The 19,197-nt window shown below is 39.8% G+C and overlaps 1 protein-coding gene across 3 annotated transcripts in view; it reads left to right on the plus strand.

Annotated features, from left to right (window-relative positions):
• MPPED2 (metallophosphoesterase domain containing 2) overlaps positions 1-19,197 on the plus strand; it is a 173,519-nt gene that overhangs the window by 45,443 nt on the left and 108,879 nt on the right. For all 3 annotated transcript variants that reach the window (XM_049648870.1, XM_049648865.1, XM_049648877.1), the window contains exon 3: positions 3,078-3,259. In XM_049648870.1, the coding sequence (XP_049504827.1) occupies positions 3,078-3,259 (182 nt within the window). The remainder of the gene's footprint in view (positions 1-3,077; positions 3,260-19,197) is intronic.

A 19,197-nucleotide genomic window follows, 5' to 3' on the forward strand; every position in this document is an offset into this window, starting at 1 on the left:
ATACTTTTATAGTGAAAATATCTGATGGCCTTGACTTTTATTTTCAAAGCATTTACCAAATGCCCAATTTGGAAATAGTAGTGTCCCGAGGGTTGTCTCAACTTTAATTATATCTGCTGCAACTTGCCTACTCTACTAGACATCTTATTTTCAACTCGGAATGTCTTTGAGTGGAAATGTCTTCCTTCCTATGACCCCCCCCCCCCCCCCCAGGTGATAGTTGTCATGTTATCTTTCAGCATGGCTCTGACATGCTGTGCTGTCTTGTCTCCTGAAACCATCTCTTGCCTTGTTTGGAATCCTGTGGGTAACAAAGGACATCAGTGTCTCTGGGTCAGAGGATGCATATAAATTTTGCATTTGCTTCTTTATACCTCTCCCTTCCCCAAGCCTCTCCCTTGAATCAATCCTCCATAACTGTCTTCAGCGTCTACCTAATTCTCTTTGGTGATATCAAATTGGTGATATTGACCGGTGAGGCTTCTCTGCGCCTTCCTATGTACTTCTGATTCATTTTATTTCAGCTCACAGCTAGGAAGACACATTTTCCCCCTTTTCCCTTTCTTCTCAATTCTGTTGGACATTTGAATGTTTCTCTGGAGGAGGTGGGAAGGTGGGGAAGGAAGTGGAAGCCACTTAGAAATTGACAGGTGGTCCAATCAGTAGGCTCAGAAGAAAGTTATTGCCTAGTATAGAACTAAGATGGGAAACAGATTATGTACCATGTGTTGATTTGCTTCTTAATACTGAGAAGAAGTCATAGAATAGGGGCCTGCTCACAGTGAGGGGGTTATATCTGTACTACTTTCTGTTTAGTAAATTGAAAATGATAACTATAAGGTATGTCTGTCTGATAAATTCTGATGGATTAGTAAAGGATTTTGATGTAGTAGTTGTACCTGTAGCTTAGCTGAGTTATGGAAAAGAAGAAATAGGGACTGTGTCTATAGGTTAGCCTTAGGATGAGAACTGGAAAATAAAGATGTATTTATGTAGATACGTGTGTGTGTGTGGTGGGGGGGGTATATACCCCCCCCACCACACACACACATATATATGTGTGTGTGTATATATATATATATTTGAATTTATTCATATATTTACAAGCCCAGTGGCTGATATTTATTTAATTTTCATCCAAATGTTGAAATGTGCGCGGTCCTGTTCCAGTGAGGATCTTAACGCTTGACGTGGGAAGAGAGTATTACCTATCACTTTAACTTTTCACTTGCATTCTGCTTCAGAGAACAGGCATTCATCCTCCAGGGAAACTACTTGTAGAAGACAGGAGATATTGATGAGACTGGAACTGCTCAGACTGAGTGTAATAGAGTCTGTGTAATGGAAGGGAAGACACCAAACGTTTTTATATATATAAAAAAAAGTCAACACTGCATATCATCAGAAGGGTTTCCAGGTTACTCATGAGATCTCAGTGGATTAGTGAATATTCTCCATGGTAATAGCATTATTAATTTCTAACCTTTACAGGAAAAATTCATTAATTTTTTGCAGAAGTTAAACTTTCTTTTTGGGTTTCCAATTAGACCCGCTGCATTAACCAGTTCACAATCCCCCACCCCCTTCTCTCTTCTTGCTCTTTTTTTCTTCCTTCTTTTCCTTCTTCTGTGACAAAGAGAAAATTACGTTAAAAGATTTACTCATTAAAGAAACGCCACCAAGACTGTCCAGGTTGTGTATTGATGTCTTTATTCTCCTCACTAAAATTGCCATTGTTAAACCAGATCATTTCTTTTAAAAAAGGGGAAAAAAGAAAGAAAAATTAAACAAAGCCTGTAGAGGCAACACATATAGGGAATCTTGTGTTGAGCTTTCAGCATGTTCCCTGCTGCATGTTAACGATCATGGGCGGGGCCGTGACATGAAATATTGTTCCTTATTTAATGTTTCACACTCTAATCTCCGCATTGCATATTTGCCTCTCTTGTGACCTTCTCTTTGCCTTTATAACTGCTTCTTTTCACCCATAATCCAAAATAAGTGTACATTCCTACAGAGAAATTAAAGGAAGCTGTCAGTGTAGAGTTAATATAGTTAAAGCATCCTTAACTCTGCTACAAACCCCTTAAATAATTAAAACTGTATGCTTGAAGAGCCAGATTTGCATTTCTTTTACCAAGTTTATTTAGCACACTTTGTTACACTCAATTAAATGAGACTGTTCTGTTTCATTTTCTTTGCTTCGGGTTGATCATTTTGCCTTTTGATTCTTATGCCCTAGTGTAATTTCACAGTGCTTAGGTCTCTAAAACTATACATATATTAATGTATATGTAGATCTATACACACCCATTAAAAGGCTTACTATTTGTACTGAATAGAATCTTTGCCCAAGGCATTGGGAGTCTTGCAAGTGATCTAAGGTATCACTGGGACTGCAGATAATTCATGGTGGTAAAGAAGGAGCTTGACAAAGTTCTTTCAACAGTCGATGTTTTTCTTTTCAGTCCTGCCATTTTGACATCACCTTCTCTCCCCACGGTTTGATTTGTGAATCACTTAGCAAAAACAAGAAGATACAGGTGTTGAATGGTTGTGGAAAGGAAATTAAATATAAGCACTATCTAGATCTCTCCACATCTCAGTTGGCAAAGCATGTGCTGAGTGTTCTCCCTAAATTAGTTCATTGCTTAAGTTATGCATGTTTAAGAAGGAATAAATGTAGTTATCCATTTCTTAATGAGGAGTGGGATCAATTGGAACATGATGAGAGAAAATAGCATAATTTTGCTTCCCCAGTTGGGGTTCAATATCCCTAAACTTCACCATTCATCACTCTGCCAGTTTCCTGGGTTATTTCTGATCCTACATGTAAGATATCCTTTCCTTTTAATTCTCCTACCAGGTAAGTAAGCCTTTTTGAATTTGCTCAGTGGAGTTGTAGATGGGTGATGCTTTCTCCTTTGCACCCCAAAGTCTCCCTTGTTACAACGGGCCCTTCTGCCTTTGCATCAGTTTGGGCGTGTTCACGGATAACAATCGATATGTATGTGCAATGACAATTACAAGGGTTCTAATATATTTAACTGTTATGGGATCTGTTATGTCTACTTTAGGGTCGACCCCATCCCATATGACACTCCAAAACCAGCGGGCCACACGCGGTTTGTCTGCATCTCAGACACACACTCCAGAACAGATGGTATCCAGATGCCTTATGGGGACATCCTTCTCCACACAGGCGATTTCACCGAGCTGGGACTGCCCTCAGAGGTTAAGAAGTTTAATGACTGGTTAGGTAAGGAATGATTGCGTTCTGGCGCCCCCAATTAACCTTTCCCGTCCGAGTGTCACTCACTGCGTCCTAATTGAATTAGAGCACTTGGAAGCCAGCTCAGCCATTTCTCGTATGATATGCGGTGGTGTCTAGCTTTAATCCAATTCTGTTAATTAAAGATGAATTTTTAGATATTTAATTTTACTGTGCATCCTTTCAGTGCCTGGCCTCAGCGGCTCTGGGGCAAAGGGACGGAAAGCTTTGAAACCCATCTCATCTCACTCATGCTGCTTTAATGAGGGCATTCATTGGCACACATGAGACCTAGAATCATATTTTTAATTCATTGGCTCTGCAATCTTTCCCAGATATTATGAGCAAAGAGGTACAGATGACCTACTAGTAAGAGAGCATTTCTAAGAAATGAAGGAGGATGTGAAAGTCCTTATATGAAGGGAGGGTCCAGTACTGCTTGGGAGCAACTTTCCCAAGGGAACTAGAGGGTGTCCTAAAACTCCTGAAAAGATAAGCTGTCCTGCTGTAAAGCTCCCCAAACTTGAAATCCATCCTATATACACCGAGAAAAGGATAATGGCAACTTTGTGGCTCCTGTATGGGCACCCGCAGGTCGAGGTTATGGAAAAATATTGGCTGCTGGGTCAGGCAGTTGCCAAATATTAACATTGCAAGGCAATCATGGAGTTATTCATAGCTAGATTAGATGACACATCTTTTAAAGAATCCTCTTAGGTGAGGGAAAGAAGGCAGGGGTTCTGAGATTTTAGAATCTCTGAAGACACTAAAGAATTATATAGTAAAGAGCAGAAATCACTCTGGAAGAATAATGTCATGAATAATACGTCAGCCAATAAAAATTACTCAGGAGATTTAGGCAGAAAGTTTAAAATTCATTTTCCATCAAGCTAAATTAAGGCAGGGGTTGAGAAAATTTTAAATAATTGATGAAATGATAAAATGTATTTGTTAATGGAAAAACAACATTCATTAAAAACACTTAAAATATTTCAAAAAAATAAGCCTAACTACTGACATGACTATTTTGAGTTTTCCCGTGACCTTGCACATCTATCCACATTTTATGTAGTTGACATCAGAGTACATACCTGCTCTTTTACTTCTGGCTATTTTCATTTAATAGTATTGACATGATTTTCAATGACTTTGCATAATTTTCACGTTCATCCTTTTAAATAGCAACATGACATTAATATGGTTCTGTGGGTTTATTTAATGAGACATCCCTTTAAAAATGAATATTGAAATTGGTAATTTTTCCTCTGATTGCTGGCACTGAAATTTGCATTTTCATTTGTGTATGTCTTTTGGCTTCTATTGATTTATTTCTTAGGGTAAAACACTGTAGGAGTTAAATTACCAAGTAAAAGGACATGAAATTCTTCATGGTTTTTGCTGTATGTTGATGTCTTGCTTTCCAAGGGGATTGTAGCTCTGTACTTCATTAGCAATGAATGGATATACTGATTTCACCATGATCTCGGCAGCGTTGGATATTGGAGCTTTATATTTCATGCTCTTTTAGTAGCTATTGCGTCATCTCAAACAGCAGGGTACCTTAAATAACATTCAGCATACTCTCATTTTTATAGATAACTCAGAGATACAGAGAAGTTATGGGACTCTCAGAGTCTCCTTGTGGCAGAGCTGGGTCTATAATCCAGATCTTTTCACTCATCTTTTGCTTTTGTAAAATTGGCTTTCAAGTACTGTTATCTCTTAATTTTAGCAACTTTTATTTATGAACTGTTAGCAGGCAAAATTACTTGAGGTTGAATCTTGACAGTTCAAAACTGTTCTGTAAAACTGAAACACAGGAATGATCTAGCTGCCTTGACCATGTTGATTGGAAAGAAAGGGAATAGCTCTGTGGGAAGTGTTTACAGAGATACAAGACGGGATAGATCCTGGTTATAATCTTGTTTAGCCACTGACCTTGGGCAACTGAGTTAACCTCTCTTTTCCCCTTGGTTTCCCTCTGCAGAACTAAGGATTAATACTACCTGTCTTTCTGGATTGTTGTGCAGATTAATCAGTAAATGATTGCTGCTAGTAAGTTTTTGTGGGCCATTAATAATTGAATGGGGAATGTGGTGAATGGACCATCAACAGATATTTAAAGGGTAAAAACAAGAAGAGGTCAGAGGAGTTATTTAGTAGATTAGAAGTAAACACTGGGAGATTTTATAAGGGAAAGTACTCTGTAAATGGAAATGTGCCGTAACTAAGGAAATAAAATGATAAGGAAATAAAATGCTGAGGTCCATTTGCACGATCAGTTCCTTGTCTTCACATGTCGCCTCTGATCTCGTGAGGCAGAAGGAAGATGTCTCAGAAAAGGCTTCAGAACATGAGGCCAAAGGGAGCCCATGGGCTATGGATAAAGTTGGGATCTCACAGGGAAGGCCCAGAATAGCTCAGTTACCCTTGCTGCCTTATGGTGCTGAAGAATGAGAGATGATGTGAGATTACACTCTACCACTTGGCTCAATGGAAGCCTTTCACCTGAAAAAAGTGCTGCTAGCAACTGCTGCCAGATGACCTAGCAGAGTGGAGGCAAGGGTTACATCAGTCTAGGGCTTTTGTCAGAATAAGGCATCCAACTCTCACTGGCATGAGTCCTTACAGATCTTGGCAGGCCCTTCAAGTTCAGTGAACCTCTAATTCATTTCCAAACTTTCTGCTCGAGACTACCTCAATGATTGGAAATGATCTGATCATCCCACCAGCTTCCCTTATTCTCCAGCAGGCTAATCTGTTTGTACTACAAGGCCAAGCATTCCTTCTGTCCTCATGCCATCCCTATAAGGTTGTAAATGTTATCCCATTTTGCAGATGGGGAACCTGAGGCTAAGGTGGGTTATCTTACCGAACATCATTTAATAGATAAGCCCAGAGAGGTTAAGAAATCCACTCAGGTTCACTTGGCTAGTCAACCTGGGGTTGTCTGATCCCAAAGTGTGAGCCCTTTTCTGTTACCACTCTGTGCTATTAAGAGTAGGCTTTTGAAGCAGCTGGTAAGCTTGCACTTTAGGCTTGAACTAAAACACAGTAGTTTCTAGCAGTTTCATTTGGAAGTTGAGTTAGCTGTTTGACCATATGCTGTTATTTGAAAGATGTATTTAAGTCCTACTAGTCTTGAATCTCACCCTGACCTACCAGCTGCAGGACCTGAGAATTTCCTATTGGTTCAGAGATGATGGGTCCTGGTTAATTTGGACATAGGCCACCTGGCAGGTGTAACACCCAGTTATTAATACAAAGTGATTTATGAGGTAAGCTAGCACAGCACATGGTCATAAGAAGATAGAGCTCAAACTAGGTACAGTCAAACTTGGAAATGTAATATACCATGTAAAGATAACAAGCAGCTGGGAAAAACCAGTTTTGAATTCCCTACCTTTCATAAGTTGTTTAACTCTTGAGCCTTGATTTTTCTCTTCTGTAAAGTGGGTATAGTAATAATATACCCCATGGTGGTTGTGCATATGCACTCTGTGATAAAGCTTGGACCATTCTTTTTTTTTTTTTTTTAATTTTTTTTAATGTTTATTTTTGAGAGAGAGAGAGAAAGAGAAAAAGAGAAACAGAATGCAAGCGAGGGAGGGGCAGAGAGTGAAGGAGACAGAATCTGAAGCAGGCTCGAGGCTCTGAGCTGTCAGCACAGAGTCCAACAGGGGTCTCGAACTCACAAACTGTGAGATCATGACCCGAGCCCAAGTGGGACGCTCAACTCACTGAGCCACCCAGGCGCCCCAAGTGTGGACTAGTCTTAACACAGTCCTGGCCTGTAGACAACTTTCAACAAATAAGGTAGAGGAAGACAACAGAGCCAGAGGCAAAATATCCAAAAATCAGAAGGGACTGGCACCATGGATTTAAAGAATGATCAAGATTGTAAGAGGGAGCACCAAAGAGTGTTAAGAGTAGAAACCAAAAACAAGCCTCCCTTACTGGACTGAACTCTAGGACTTTTAGAGCCCTCAGAGCTCCTGGCTTCTAATTTGAGAGAAGGGGAAACTGAGGTTGGAGAGCACATGAATTACCCAGGGTCACTGAGATAATAAATGGCCACATGGGGACTAGAACTTGAATGGGGAGCATGGTTGAACTAACATGTATTATTTGTGTATATACCTGTTCTTCATCCCCAAATTACATATATCATTTATGCAGTCCTCACAATAAGTGATGAAGTAGCTTCTATTACTTATGAGCAAGCTAGTATTAGCTTCTTTTGTACTTATGAGGAAACTGAGGTGTATATACCTGTTCTTCATCCCCAAATTACATATATCATTTATGCAGTCCTCACAATAAGTGATGAAGTAGCTTCTATTACTTATGAGCAAGCTAGTATTAGCTTCTTTTGTACTTATGAGGAAACTGAGACTTGAAGTTCACTCATCTATGATTATGATCACAGCAACTAGGAGATAACCTCAGGATTTGAACTTGAGGCCATCAGATTCCATTTTCTAAGCGTGTCCTCTTGTCTTTCTCTATTCCCAATCTGGGGCTTAGGATCCATGCTGGAGGGACCATATCTTGGGTGAAATGGTGGTTTTTTGATTAACTGCCTCCCTTAACACATACACTCACACATGTGGAGGCTGAGGGTCTAAGGTGGGTGTATGTCACGTTAAAACCGCCTCTGTATGTGAGCTGGCTGGTGGGAGGGTGTTATGAGGTGGAGAAGCATTCTTACCATTTGGTGTAGACAATTTCGATAGCAGTAACTTACAAGAAAGTAAATATAAAGAATACTGAAGATGCAGCCAGACACATAAACTCCAAGGGATGTCTAAATTATGTTGTGACATTAGCATTTCATCGCACTCATTCAGTCCTTGAAATGAATAGCCACTGACTGGAGCCTGAAAATCTTTACTTCTGTGGGCAAATCTTTCCCACTTAGTAGCACTTGAATTCAAAAACACCAGTATATTCTGACAGCTGCTGCTGTTGCCCTGTTAGCCCCTTTCCTCTGAAATCTCTGCCATGGGTTGGAGAATAAAACTTTAAATTTCCATCTCTGCCACCCTGAGGGAGGCACCAGAATCCTGTTTTTCACTTGTCCCAAGTCTGGTGGATCAGACACCCCAGTTCTCCATCTCCCAGAACACCCACCCTTCTCCCTACCCAGCTGCCACCTGTGGGGCTGTCTTCAAGGGAACCAGCCCAGGGTCAGGGAGACATGTGGCTTCTTATTTCCAGGGACTGCAGAGTTGTGGGAAAGAGAGACGGATACATCTTTCCCAAAGAAATTCTTTTTAAAGTAATAGTTAAATCCTAGTGTCCCATTACTATGTGAGGTCAGATATGCTACAGGTAATGTCACCAATGAATAGCCTTTGGTGAGCTGAACTAGGAACCTAGCCACTCAACCATTATAGCATTTTCTTTTCCTTCTTGGCACAAATGCCTGCTGATCACAGAAGTGGCTTAAAAATAAACTTGCCAACTATAAAATACTTGCTAGTTACAATGCTATTATTTTTATTGGTAGTAAATTCTGAACCACTGATGTGCCTAAAGGTACATTTTGTGAGGCATTGGGCCATGTGTGGTCTTCCTTCGCTTTGCCCCTGTGCTCTTCCAACCTGTGCCTCTTTGATATTCTTAAGTGTTCTTCACTGTCCACTTGATTTCATCCCTGCTGTCCTCACCTCTTCAGGATATTTTTGGTACTTCTTGATTATGGCATATGCGTGTTGCACATTCATGGTTGTTCTGTAATTGTTTACTCATCTCTTTCTTACTAGACAAAAGCATGTGCCTAATGGGAGCTCTTTGTATACCCAGTTCTGAGTATAGGGCCTAAGACATAGTTCCCAGAAGTGGTTGTTGAATCGTGGAATGAATGCATGAACAGAAAGATGCAAGACTTTTTTTCTGCCTGGACTTGTGGCTTAAACTTTAAAATTCTGTAGTTCTGTATGTGCAGTGTCTTTCCCCTCCCTTCCTTTTCTTTCTCTTCCTCCTCAAAGTATTTATAACAACTGGTTGGCTATTGTTAATGATCCTTCTATACTGTGCAGAAATATTTAGAAAGGTTTTGCTGTTGTTTCGTTTCCTATTAAAATTAGACAGAGTTCTTGGGTGGCCTATTCTTTCAGCCAGAAGTTTACATAGAATGGTCTAGTCTATCAGAATCCCTCTTAGCACAGTGCCAATGCCGATGCCATGAACTTTTCATTATGACTTTTCCTTGGTCTTGGTGGTTATGTAATAGCTTTTAGCTTCAGTTTCCCTAGGCCTGAGAAGAAGAATGAAAATGTTCCCAAGGAAAATGTTAAGAAGGTTATTCATATTTGCAGGAGCATTGTATTAGACATGGTTGTAACAGAGTGTGGCTGTAACAAACATCACAGATAATAGATGTGTAAATTGATTTTGCTTCTTTCAGAAGAATCCCATTGGGAGACTAAGTCCCTTTTCCAGTGATCTTGCTATTGGCCCAGAGTTTTGGAGCTGGTCTTTAGGAGAAATTTTCACAGTCTGGGTGGGTTATTTATTTTATTCTTATAATACATTGTATACATGTTCATGCCTGATAACTTAGAAAATAGAGATAAGTGAAAGAAGAAAACAAAATTACCCATGGCCAGAAATAACCACCGTTAACATTTTAGTGTGAATCTTTATAGAATGTTTTCTGTTGGTATTTACACACACACACCTTTTACCAAAATAGCAATTTATATTAGTACTGTTTTATAGTGTCTTTTCATCTTAAAGTATCACAAATAACTCTCCACATCAATAAATATGACTAAAACACTTTTTCCCAAAAAAGAATATTTTCTATATAAATACAACGCACATGTAGTATAAAAATTCAAGTGTTCGATGTATGCAAAGTAGAAAATATACATCCCTCTGTAATCCAGTCTTCAGAGTAATTACTATTTGGTTATGGAATTTGAGAGAAATTTTTCCACCTTCTGTTTCTGTTTTGAATATTCTCAATAGCAGCAAATATTCACCCTTTAAAGGCTTTTTGTTTAATGACTATTTTTAAAAATTAATAGAACTGTGCATATTATCCTGTAACTTAAAAAAAAATTAACACATTGTGCTCTGCATTAGCATAGCATTCTGCTGTGTGTGTGCGTGCTCTCTGGTTTATTTAGCCAGATCTCTGTTACTGGACACCTAAGATGTCTTCATTTTTCTTTTTTTTTTTTTTTTTTTTTTAGTTGAGAGAGAGAGAAAGTGTGTGAGCATGAGTTAGGGAGAGGGGCAGGCGGGGGGGCGGGGGCGGGCGGTGAATCTTAAGCAGGCTCCACACTCAGCAAGGAGCCCAACACAAGTCTCTGTCCCACGACGCTGGGATCATGTCCTGAGCCAAAATCAGGAGTTAGGTGCTCAATGGACTGAGCCACCCAGGTGCCCTGGTCTTCATTCTTTTATTATCTGGACTGATGTGACAAACATCCTACCTGCTCTCCTTGCAAACGTCCTTAAGTTATATTTGTATAACTTAAGTTATATTTATATAATTCTAGCAGTAGAATTGTTGCTACAAATGATGCATACCTTAAAAAGTGGTTTTATTCTAGATTGTCAAATTTCCCTCTGGTAAGACTATGCTTTCTCCCTAATACTCCACTGTATTTGAAAGTTTGTGTCACATAGTTTTGAATGTCTTCAGTGGCAGAAAATCTTCATCCTCTGAGGCCTTCTTAAAAACGACCGCAAACTCTTTTCTTCTGATCGTGACAGCTTACACACTCATTGTGAACAAATGTAAATAATGGTACAGTGAAGAAAATAAGATCACCAGTATATCTTATAGTTCACGGATAGCTTCTATTAACAGCTGGCATGTATCCTATTATGTGGTATATGATTGCATGTGTGTGTGCTGAAGTATAAAAAGGTGGTATGGTGTAAAGTTAAGAGTATGAGTACTGGATTTTGTCTGTCTGTGTTTAAATCCTGTTCTCAGCATTGTTAATTCTGTGATTTTCAATTTATTCGTCTGTAAAAAAGTTTGTATCTGTGTATTTGTATCTATATTTAGTGTGTCTAATCTACAAGCATTGCTGCGAGGTTAAATTATATAATGGATACTCAATGCGTACAGTTAGTGAATGGTCAGCAAGTGTTACCTGTTCTGTTATGTTACTCAGCATGCCGTGACTTCTTCCTGTCCTGTTGGTGGGTTTCTCTTACTCCCTGGGAGAGCAGAACTTCAGGGAAAGTGGCCTTATGGTCTCTTATGCCATAGTGATCTGCTGGCCTGTGGCCCATTCTGCCTGTGAAGCAGAGGAAAGGGTGAGCACCCTGGCCTCGTGTGGCCACCAGAAACCTGGCCCTGTCTCCTTTACACGCACTGCAGGTCCAGCACACACAGACATCTCCTCAGATTCTGATTACCTCTGAACTACACCCCTGAGGGGCCAGGCCTGCCCTTTTCCTGCCCTTCCGTCTCAGTGTCCTGTCATCTCCCTCCTGTCCTGATCTTTAATCTGGCACACCCCGTCTCCTCCCCAGTGTCGCTGCCCCTCCTTCTGGGAACCATTCCTGTGCACTGGCTCCTCTTTCACAAACTCCAGCACACCAGGCTTCAGCCAGATTATTGATGGCAGATTTCAATTTACTGTTTAAACTCTTACACATAATGATTTCTAGGCACGGTGGTCACATTTAAGGTTTCTTATCTTTTTTTAAACAATACAAAATTATTAGGAACTGGAGCTTGTGAAGTGGGTAAGTTGAGATACACATTTGCAATAAAAAATAATGGTGTGACATAATGGCAACAGAATAGAGTCATGGGGATATAATGTGAAACATTATAACTGTATAATGTACAGTTATAACTGTAGTTAACAATACTGTATGCTCTAGTATAGCTACATAGTACAGTGGAATACAGTATTGTGCAATACTGTATGCTGTAGGATAGTTATATACAAGTATTACATATTTGAAAGTTACTTAGAAGTTCTCATCACAAGAAAAAAAAATTTGCAACTATGTGTGGGGACAGATGTCAGCTAGACTCATCGAGGTGATCATTTTGCGTTTCATACAAATACCAAATCCTTATGTTGTATACCTGAAGCTAATATAATGCTATATGTCAAGTATACCTTAATTAAAAAACAAAACAAAACAAAACAAAACATAACAATGGTGTGATACAATGCCCTAAAGAAGTCCGTAGCAGTTCCCAATGAAAAAGTTTCAGAAATGATTTGAGCAGGGGAGCCTCATTGGAATGTTTATAGAGATACAGTTTTATTACCACTTAAGAGTCATATCTAATAAAGAAGTTTTCGGGGTGCCTGGGTGGCTCAGTTGGTTAAGCATCTGACTTCGGCTCAGGTCATGATCTCGCGGTCCGTGAGTTCGAGTCCCGGGTCTGACTCTGTGCTGACAGCTCAGAGCCTGGAGCCTGCTTCGGATTCTGTGTCTCCCTCTCTCTCTGACCCTCCCGCATTCATACTCTGTCTCTTTCTATCTCAAAAATAAATAAACATTTAAAAAAAAGTTTTCTAGGAGGCTTTAAGAACAAACAAGATGCTTCTCCCATGATTTACAGAGGAGAATGTGCTAGAAAGTTCCTTAGAGCCTAGAATTCCCTGATTCTTAATGTTTAGAGTTTAATATCAAAGAAGTTTCTTAATCTTTAATCTGCTCACAAAAACCAATACCTGACATCCTGTACTTTTTAGCTTTTGATTCATAATTTGGTTTTCCCAGTTATCATTCTAAAGTCATAATTTATTTAATAGCCTCTATTTTAAGGAATTTATTTAGGGTTTTGCTTTTTTTTCTCCTTAATAGAAGATTGTAGGATTTCAAAAAGTGCCTGTTTTCTCGTCTGTACTACTGTATTTGCTTCACCCAAACAACAGTTGATTCATGTTTATTATCTACTTGTCCTTTTTTACATTGAAGAATCTTTTTCCCTAAAGTGAATTGCTTTATGTCTAGCTTATATATAAAACATTTTTTCAATAAGGACAAAATTACTTTTAAAGCACAGTTCAATTTTGATATAGAACTTAGAAGGTTCTTGGGGGAAAAATGAACCCAAACACAGAACAACTGAATATGCTCAAATAAGTAAGATTGGATTTTGTTCCATTAGGAAGGATCGTTAGTGACCTGAGGACATGATGACTAGGTCATTTGTGATCTGTGTGAACCTAATTCTCTTTGTTATGGCCAGCCATTTTCTTAAATTACATTAATTATAATGCTTCTAATTTATATGACATCCTTCCTCCAAAGGACTCAAAGTACCTTTGAGTATATTAGATCATTAATGCTTATAATGGTTCAGGGAAGTTGATATGGGCAGACAGTATTGCTGATGTCTTGCTGATGGATGAATGGAGATCCAGAAATGTGGAAGGACAGACTAGGGTCATTGTGAGTCAACATAAGAACTGGACATTGACTCCACTCTTCTTCCAGCTTTCAGTTCTAAAGCTTCCTGGTTTCTCCTTTTCTGAAGTAATCCCCATCTCTTAAAAAGAAACAGACATGGGCAGGACACATATCACCATTACTTCATCAGCTAAATAGAAAAGGCTGGATAAACACTCTCTGAAAAGGGGGAATCCTTTTGAATTTTACCATATGATAACTGTGTCACTATTTAAAATAAAAAATTTGGAAAGGAGTTTGTTGGAAACAAAAATGTCTCCCACCTTTTCCAAACCATCTTATTGAAGAGGGAAAACTGAAGCCCCAAATTATGTACATTTGACCCTAGAACGGCATGGTTTTGAATTGCACGGGTCCACTTATGCAGATTTTTTACAGAACTATAAATTATTTTCTCTTCCTTATGCTTTTCTTAATAACATTTAATAACATTTTTCTAGCTTACATCATTGTAAGAATACAGTCTATAATACATATAATACATACTAAACGTGTTAATCAACTGTTCAAATTATCAGTAAGGCTCCCAGTCAAGAATAAGCTGTTAGTCATTAAAATTTTCAGAGAGTCAAAGTTATGTGCAGATTTTCCACTGCGTGGAGGGTTGGCCCTCCAACCCCTGCGTTGTTCAAGGATTAGCTGGTATTGCTAAATCCTAGAGGAGGATCCTTGTCTCCCAGAACATGAAGGGACTTCATCCTCAAAAGATTATTTGCATATATTCTAACTGCCTTCTAAGGGCCAGGTCCTGCTTTGTGATAGGCACTGAAAATGCAGAAGGGAATGAAAGAGCGGATCGTTGCACTTGACATCCAGCCTCTGATTGTCAGTGTGATTTCCCTTTTTTCTTTAGGCAACTGGAACTCAGAACGCTTCAATATCTCACCCAGTTTTGCATAGGGTTGTTAGTGGAGGGCCGAGGATTTAGGGTCATTGTTTTCTATCTGGTGGGAGGCAGCTTGTCTTCCTGTGTTAATTCTATGTACCAAAATCTGGGAGCTTCTTGTTATTCTTTGTGATTTTTATTTGTGGAGCGGAGTACTGATTTTATCTCTCTCTCTCTCTCTTTCTCTCTCTGCAGATAATTGCATGTAACCAGTGACTAGGTATTTTGCCATAGATTGCAGAAGGTACACAAAACATCTCAAAACGAGTATATCTCCGGTGAATTAATACCTTCTCCAAATCTTGCTGCTCATTCTCCTGAATTCCCCTTCCCATTGATATTAGTGTTAACCCGGGCACCGAAAGTGTCTTTCGGACCTCCACTCTGCCTAAAGAAACTGCCAAGGTCCAGCCTGCCATTCATCTTTCTTGGGATCTTATATGAATAATAACACTCACCATTGTATCACTGAGCACTCACCATTGCCTGACTCTTCACAGGAATTAACTCATTTAATACCCACAATACTCAAGTTGGTTGATGCTGTTATGACCATTTTTACGGATGCAGAGATGGAGGCCCAGAGGCCTTTTCCATGAGGTTTCCCACCAGACTGATATTTTGTGGAATGTATTTTACTAACCATTAACTGATGGGATGCAGTCCATTGTGATATTTAAGGCTCTTCATGAACCGGTGTAATCTATCTCTCCAGCCTCACTCCCCTCCATACTTCTGTCTGCTCTCTCCTTAGCTCTTTGGGCTTCTGTCTTATCATTTTCTCCCTTGCTCCCCCTTCTCTGACCACAGCCATGTTCTGGTCCATGGTGTTCCCACCTTGAACCTTTGTACTTAGTTTCTTTGGTCTGGGGGGTGGTCTCTGTTCAAATGCCACCTCCTAGGTAAGATCTTATTTTTCCTACTTCTGTGTTGTATTATTGTTCTTCTTCCACTGAAGGCAAGCTCCATGAGGGTCTGGACTTGTCTTGTTTACCACTGTATTCTCTATACCTACAGTAGTTACTGACACATGGGAGCTTCTCAGAACATGTGCACTGAGAGAACAGATAAATGAATGAAAGCAAGCTCTGTGAGAACAGTGGGCCTGTCTCTTTTGCTCCCTGTCACTGATGGGGTCCCAGACAGTGCTGGATGCATAGTAAGCACTCAATAAATCTTTGCTAAATAACTGAATATTTGTTCCTGTTGATCCCACTGCTTGCCAGTCTTCTTCCTTTCTTTTGTGAGCTCTTGCTCATTCTTTAAGGCCCAACTCAAAGGTTACCTCTGTTGGGAAACTGCCCTGCCTTCCCACTTGGTAGTTACCCCTTCCCCCCCCTTGTATACTGTGTTCAGACCATGAGCACACATCACTTTAGGGCTTCCTGTCTCCTCTTTTGATTATGAGTCTTCTGAGAGCACACTCCAGTGGAATCTTGAGCTCATAGGGACTCCTTGATAAAAGTTTGGTTTTCTTCACTTACTAGTTGTACTTCCATGAACAAAACATGTTGCTTCCCTGACCTTCAGCCACCTCTTCTCTACAACAAAGGGAAATAGGTACATCCTCAGAAGATATGAGGTGCCATGTAAATGTTAGAGATGATCGTTTTATTAACATCACATCCCTCATCGTCTTACATTGCAGTCTCCGAATACATTTCCAGATCCAACCACAGGTTTCTGGATCAGGACATTCATCTTTATACTAAAGTGACCCTTGGTATGGCTTTGAACTTGGTATGGCTTTGAACCTGCTGATACTGCATAGATCACTTCCACTTTAGCTCTCCTATCCCCTCCCAGCCTGCCTGTGTATTGTTTCCTGGAATCTTTTTTTCCAGCTGTCCCCTGGGTTTTCAAATGTCATTTTCCTGGCCCTTCAAGTGGCATGGAGAGTCAGGTCTGCTTCCAGTCTATCACTGCATGCACTAATTCTTGATGTTCCCCCAATGCCCCCCCCCTCCTTTTGACTGATAAATTTTCATTATTGGTTTTGCGTGAAAGTGTTCAGGGTTCCACTCTGCCTGACCCCTGTGGTCACTTAGTGATTACATGCGCCAGCTGAGGTAATTTATTCACTTTGTTTTGGTGTGAACATGTCCCATGGGTCTTGTAACTGCTGTAATCACTTGACCCTAGTGACTGTTAAGTGCTTTAAACACAGTTATTTTAAATTTATAATTGTTTTCATTAAAAATCCCTTATAGTAACTTAACTGACCTTGCTGTCAACGTGGCATTATGTGCAGGGGGAAGAAATGAAAATATTATGATGCAAATAATATAGTACTCATCAGAGATACGTAGCAAATCATTAGCTCACCCTACACATGTTCATTTGGAGTTGTGCAAGGAAGATGAAAGAGAAGAGGACATAATGGCAGCCTGGCCCACGTAATTCAGTACGGCCAGTTCTGCATGCAGGGCAGGCCATTAGCCTCAGGAGCAGAAAGTGGAGTGGAGTTCAAGGTGAAGTACCAGAAGGCCCATTAATGTATAGACAGCACTTCTCACACCCATGGGTGGCCCCAGTTTATTAATCATTTTTCAGTTAACATTTTTATACTTCTTACTTTGAATCTAATGTCAAGTTTCAGAGAAGTTGCAAGGTACAATGAACTAAAAAAACTAGGTTGTTTGATGGAAGGCTGCTAGACTGCTGCTGGGCAGAATGTGTTAAGTATGAGATCAAGCGTCTTAATAATCTGGTACTGGAAACTTCTACACTCAGAGTCTCTGGGTGTTTCTGGCCTGACTGAGTTAGTCCTTTGGAAACTTGAAGACACATTCCAGAGCTGTGGGTTGAAGGATTCCTTCAAAGACGGTTGGTTAGTAGGCATTTATAGTTTAGCCTAAAACGGGGGTTCATTTCGAAACTCACAGTTAGATCTCTACACCTGGCTTTGATTTTGTTTATTCTTGTTGTTGTTTATCTATTTCATTACTTAGGGAAGGAAACAGGAGTAGTTTGCACTCTTGTTTAGAAATGTTTTAGGTTTTCCAATATGTTATTCCTGATTAGGGCTGCTGCTTGTATGTGAGGTGCTTTTGTACCAAGTGTAAAGAGGTGTCCCCTGGACCTGATGAATTCGTGTTTGTTGAATGGCACACAGCTCCTACTCCTCTCTTTGGCTGCTGCTTTTGTTCAGTCAACAACTTTTGCAACCATATACGGCAACCTTCAAGTAGTCTTCTGTTTTGATTTGTCAACAATCTTTTTTTTTATCACATATCTTTGATTACTGCTCTTATGCTAGCATTTATTTTTATTTGTCACCTTGTGATGTTTTTATATTGTGATATATGCCCTTTTTATGTACGTATTTTGAAATGGGATATATAGGGCATTTGATTTTAGCACTTGTAATAGTCTGTAAAACACATAATTGTCAATATATATATATATATATATATATAAAGTTCCTTTTGTTAATGTTTATTTTTGAGAGATAGACATAGAGTGTGAGTGGGGGAGTGGCAGAGAGGGAGAGAGGGAGACACAGAATCCAAAGCAGGCTCCAGGCTCTGAGCTGTCAGCACAGAGCCTGATGCGGGGCTCGAACCCACCAACCATGAGATCATGACCTGAGCTGAAGTCGGATGCTTAACTGACTGAGCCACCCAGGCGCCCTTATATATAAAGTTCTTAATCAGAGTGTCTCTTTCTAATTTTGAAAATTAGAGGAGATTTTTACAATGCTCCATAAAAGAATTACATTGGGGAAAAAATGACTTTTATTTTTTATTACACTGCCTGTATTTCCTAGCTCTATCCACATCTGGAGTTTGTTTTAAAGCCCTATTTGGTATATCCAAAATGAATAATTAAGCAGCTAACTATCACATGCATTATTGATCTACCAGATTTAGATGTTATTACAACAGGTTTGTGTGCATTATGAAACTGAAATAAACTTTTTTCCTGACTTGTTCCTTATATTCTATTGAAATTTCAGGAGCAGGAAGGAAATAACACATTTTTTATCCTCTTATGGGGTAAAGTTGCACAATTAAACAGTTTTCTCTCCTTTCTCCCTGCCACTTATATGAATCTTAATTACCCTCTACTTTGAATTTTTCTCCTTGGTTTGAATATAAGGTTGGGAGGTAAATTTTCTTTCTCTTTTGAGAAGACTAAACTCCCCTGTGAGGACAGATATCTGACTGTAAGCCAGACAGGCTGTGAGCTTTCATTTCTCTGTACAATGTTGACAAGGTTGTCTAATGCTTAACCTACTGACTAAATAATTTCATACTACACAGCCAATCACGATTCATTGCCCACAGTGTATCAAAGCCCTGTGGGTTTATCACCTGAATCTGGAATTGCTCCTGGAACAGGAGCAGAGGGCAGTAGTCTTGGTGATGGTGGTGGTGATGGTGATAGTGATGATGATGGTGGTGGTGGTGGTGATGATGATGGTGGTGGTGGTCATGATGATGGTGGTGATGGTGGTGGTGGTGGGGGGGGTGGTTGTAGTGGTGGTGGTAGTGATTGTGATGGTGGTGGTGGTGATCATGATGGTGGTGGTGATGGTGGTGGTGGTGGTGGTAGTGATTGTGTTGGTGGTGGTGGTGGTGATGATGGTGGTGGTGGTGATCATGATGATGGTGATGATGCTGGT

The sequence above is a fragment of the Panthera uncia genome, chromosome D1 (genome assembly GCF_023721935.1).
Source record: "Panthera uncia isolate 11264 chromosome D1, Puncia_PCG_1.0, whole genome shotgun sequence".
Taxonomy (NCBI): Eukaryota; Metazoa; Chordata; class Mammalia; order Carnivora; family Felidae; genus Panthera; species Panthera uncia.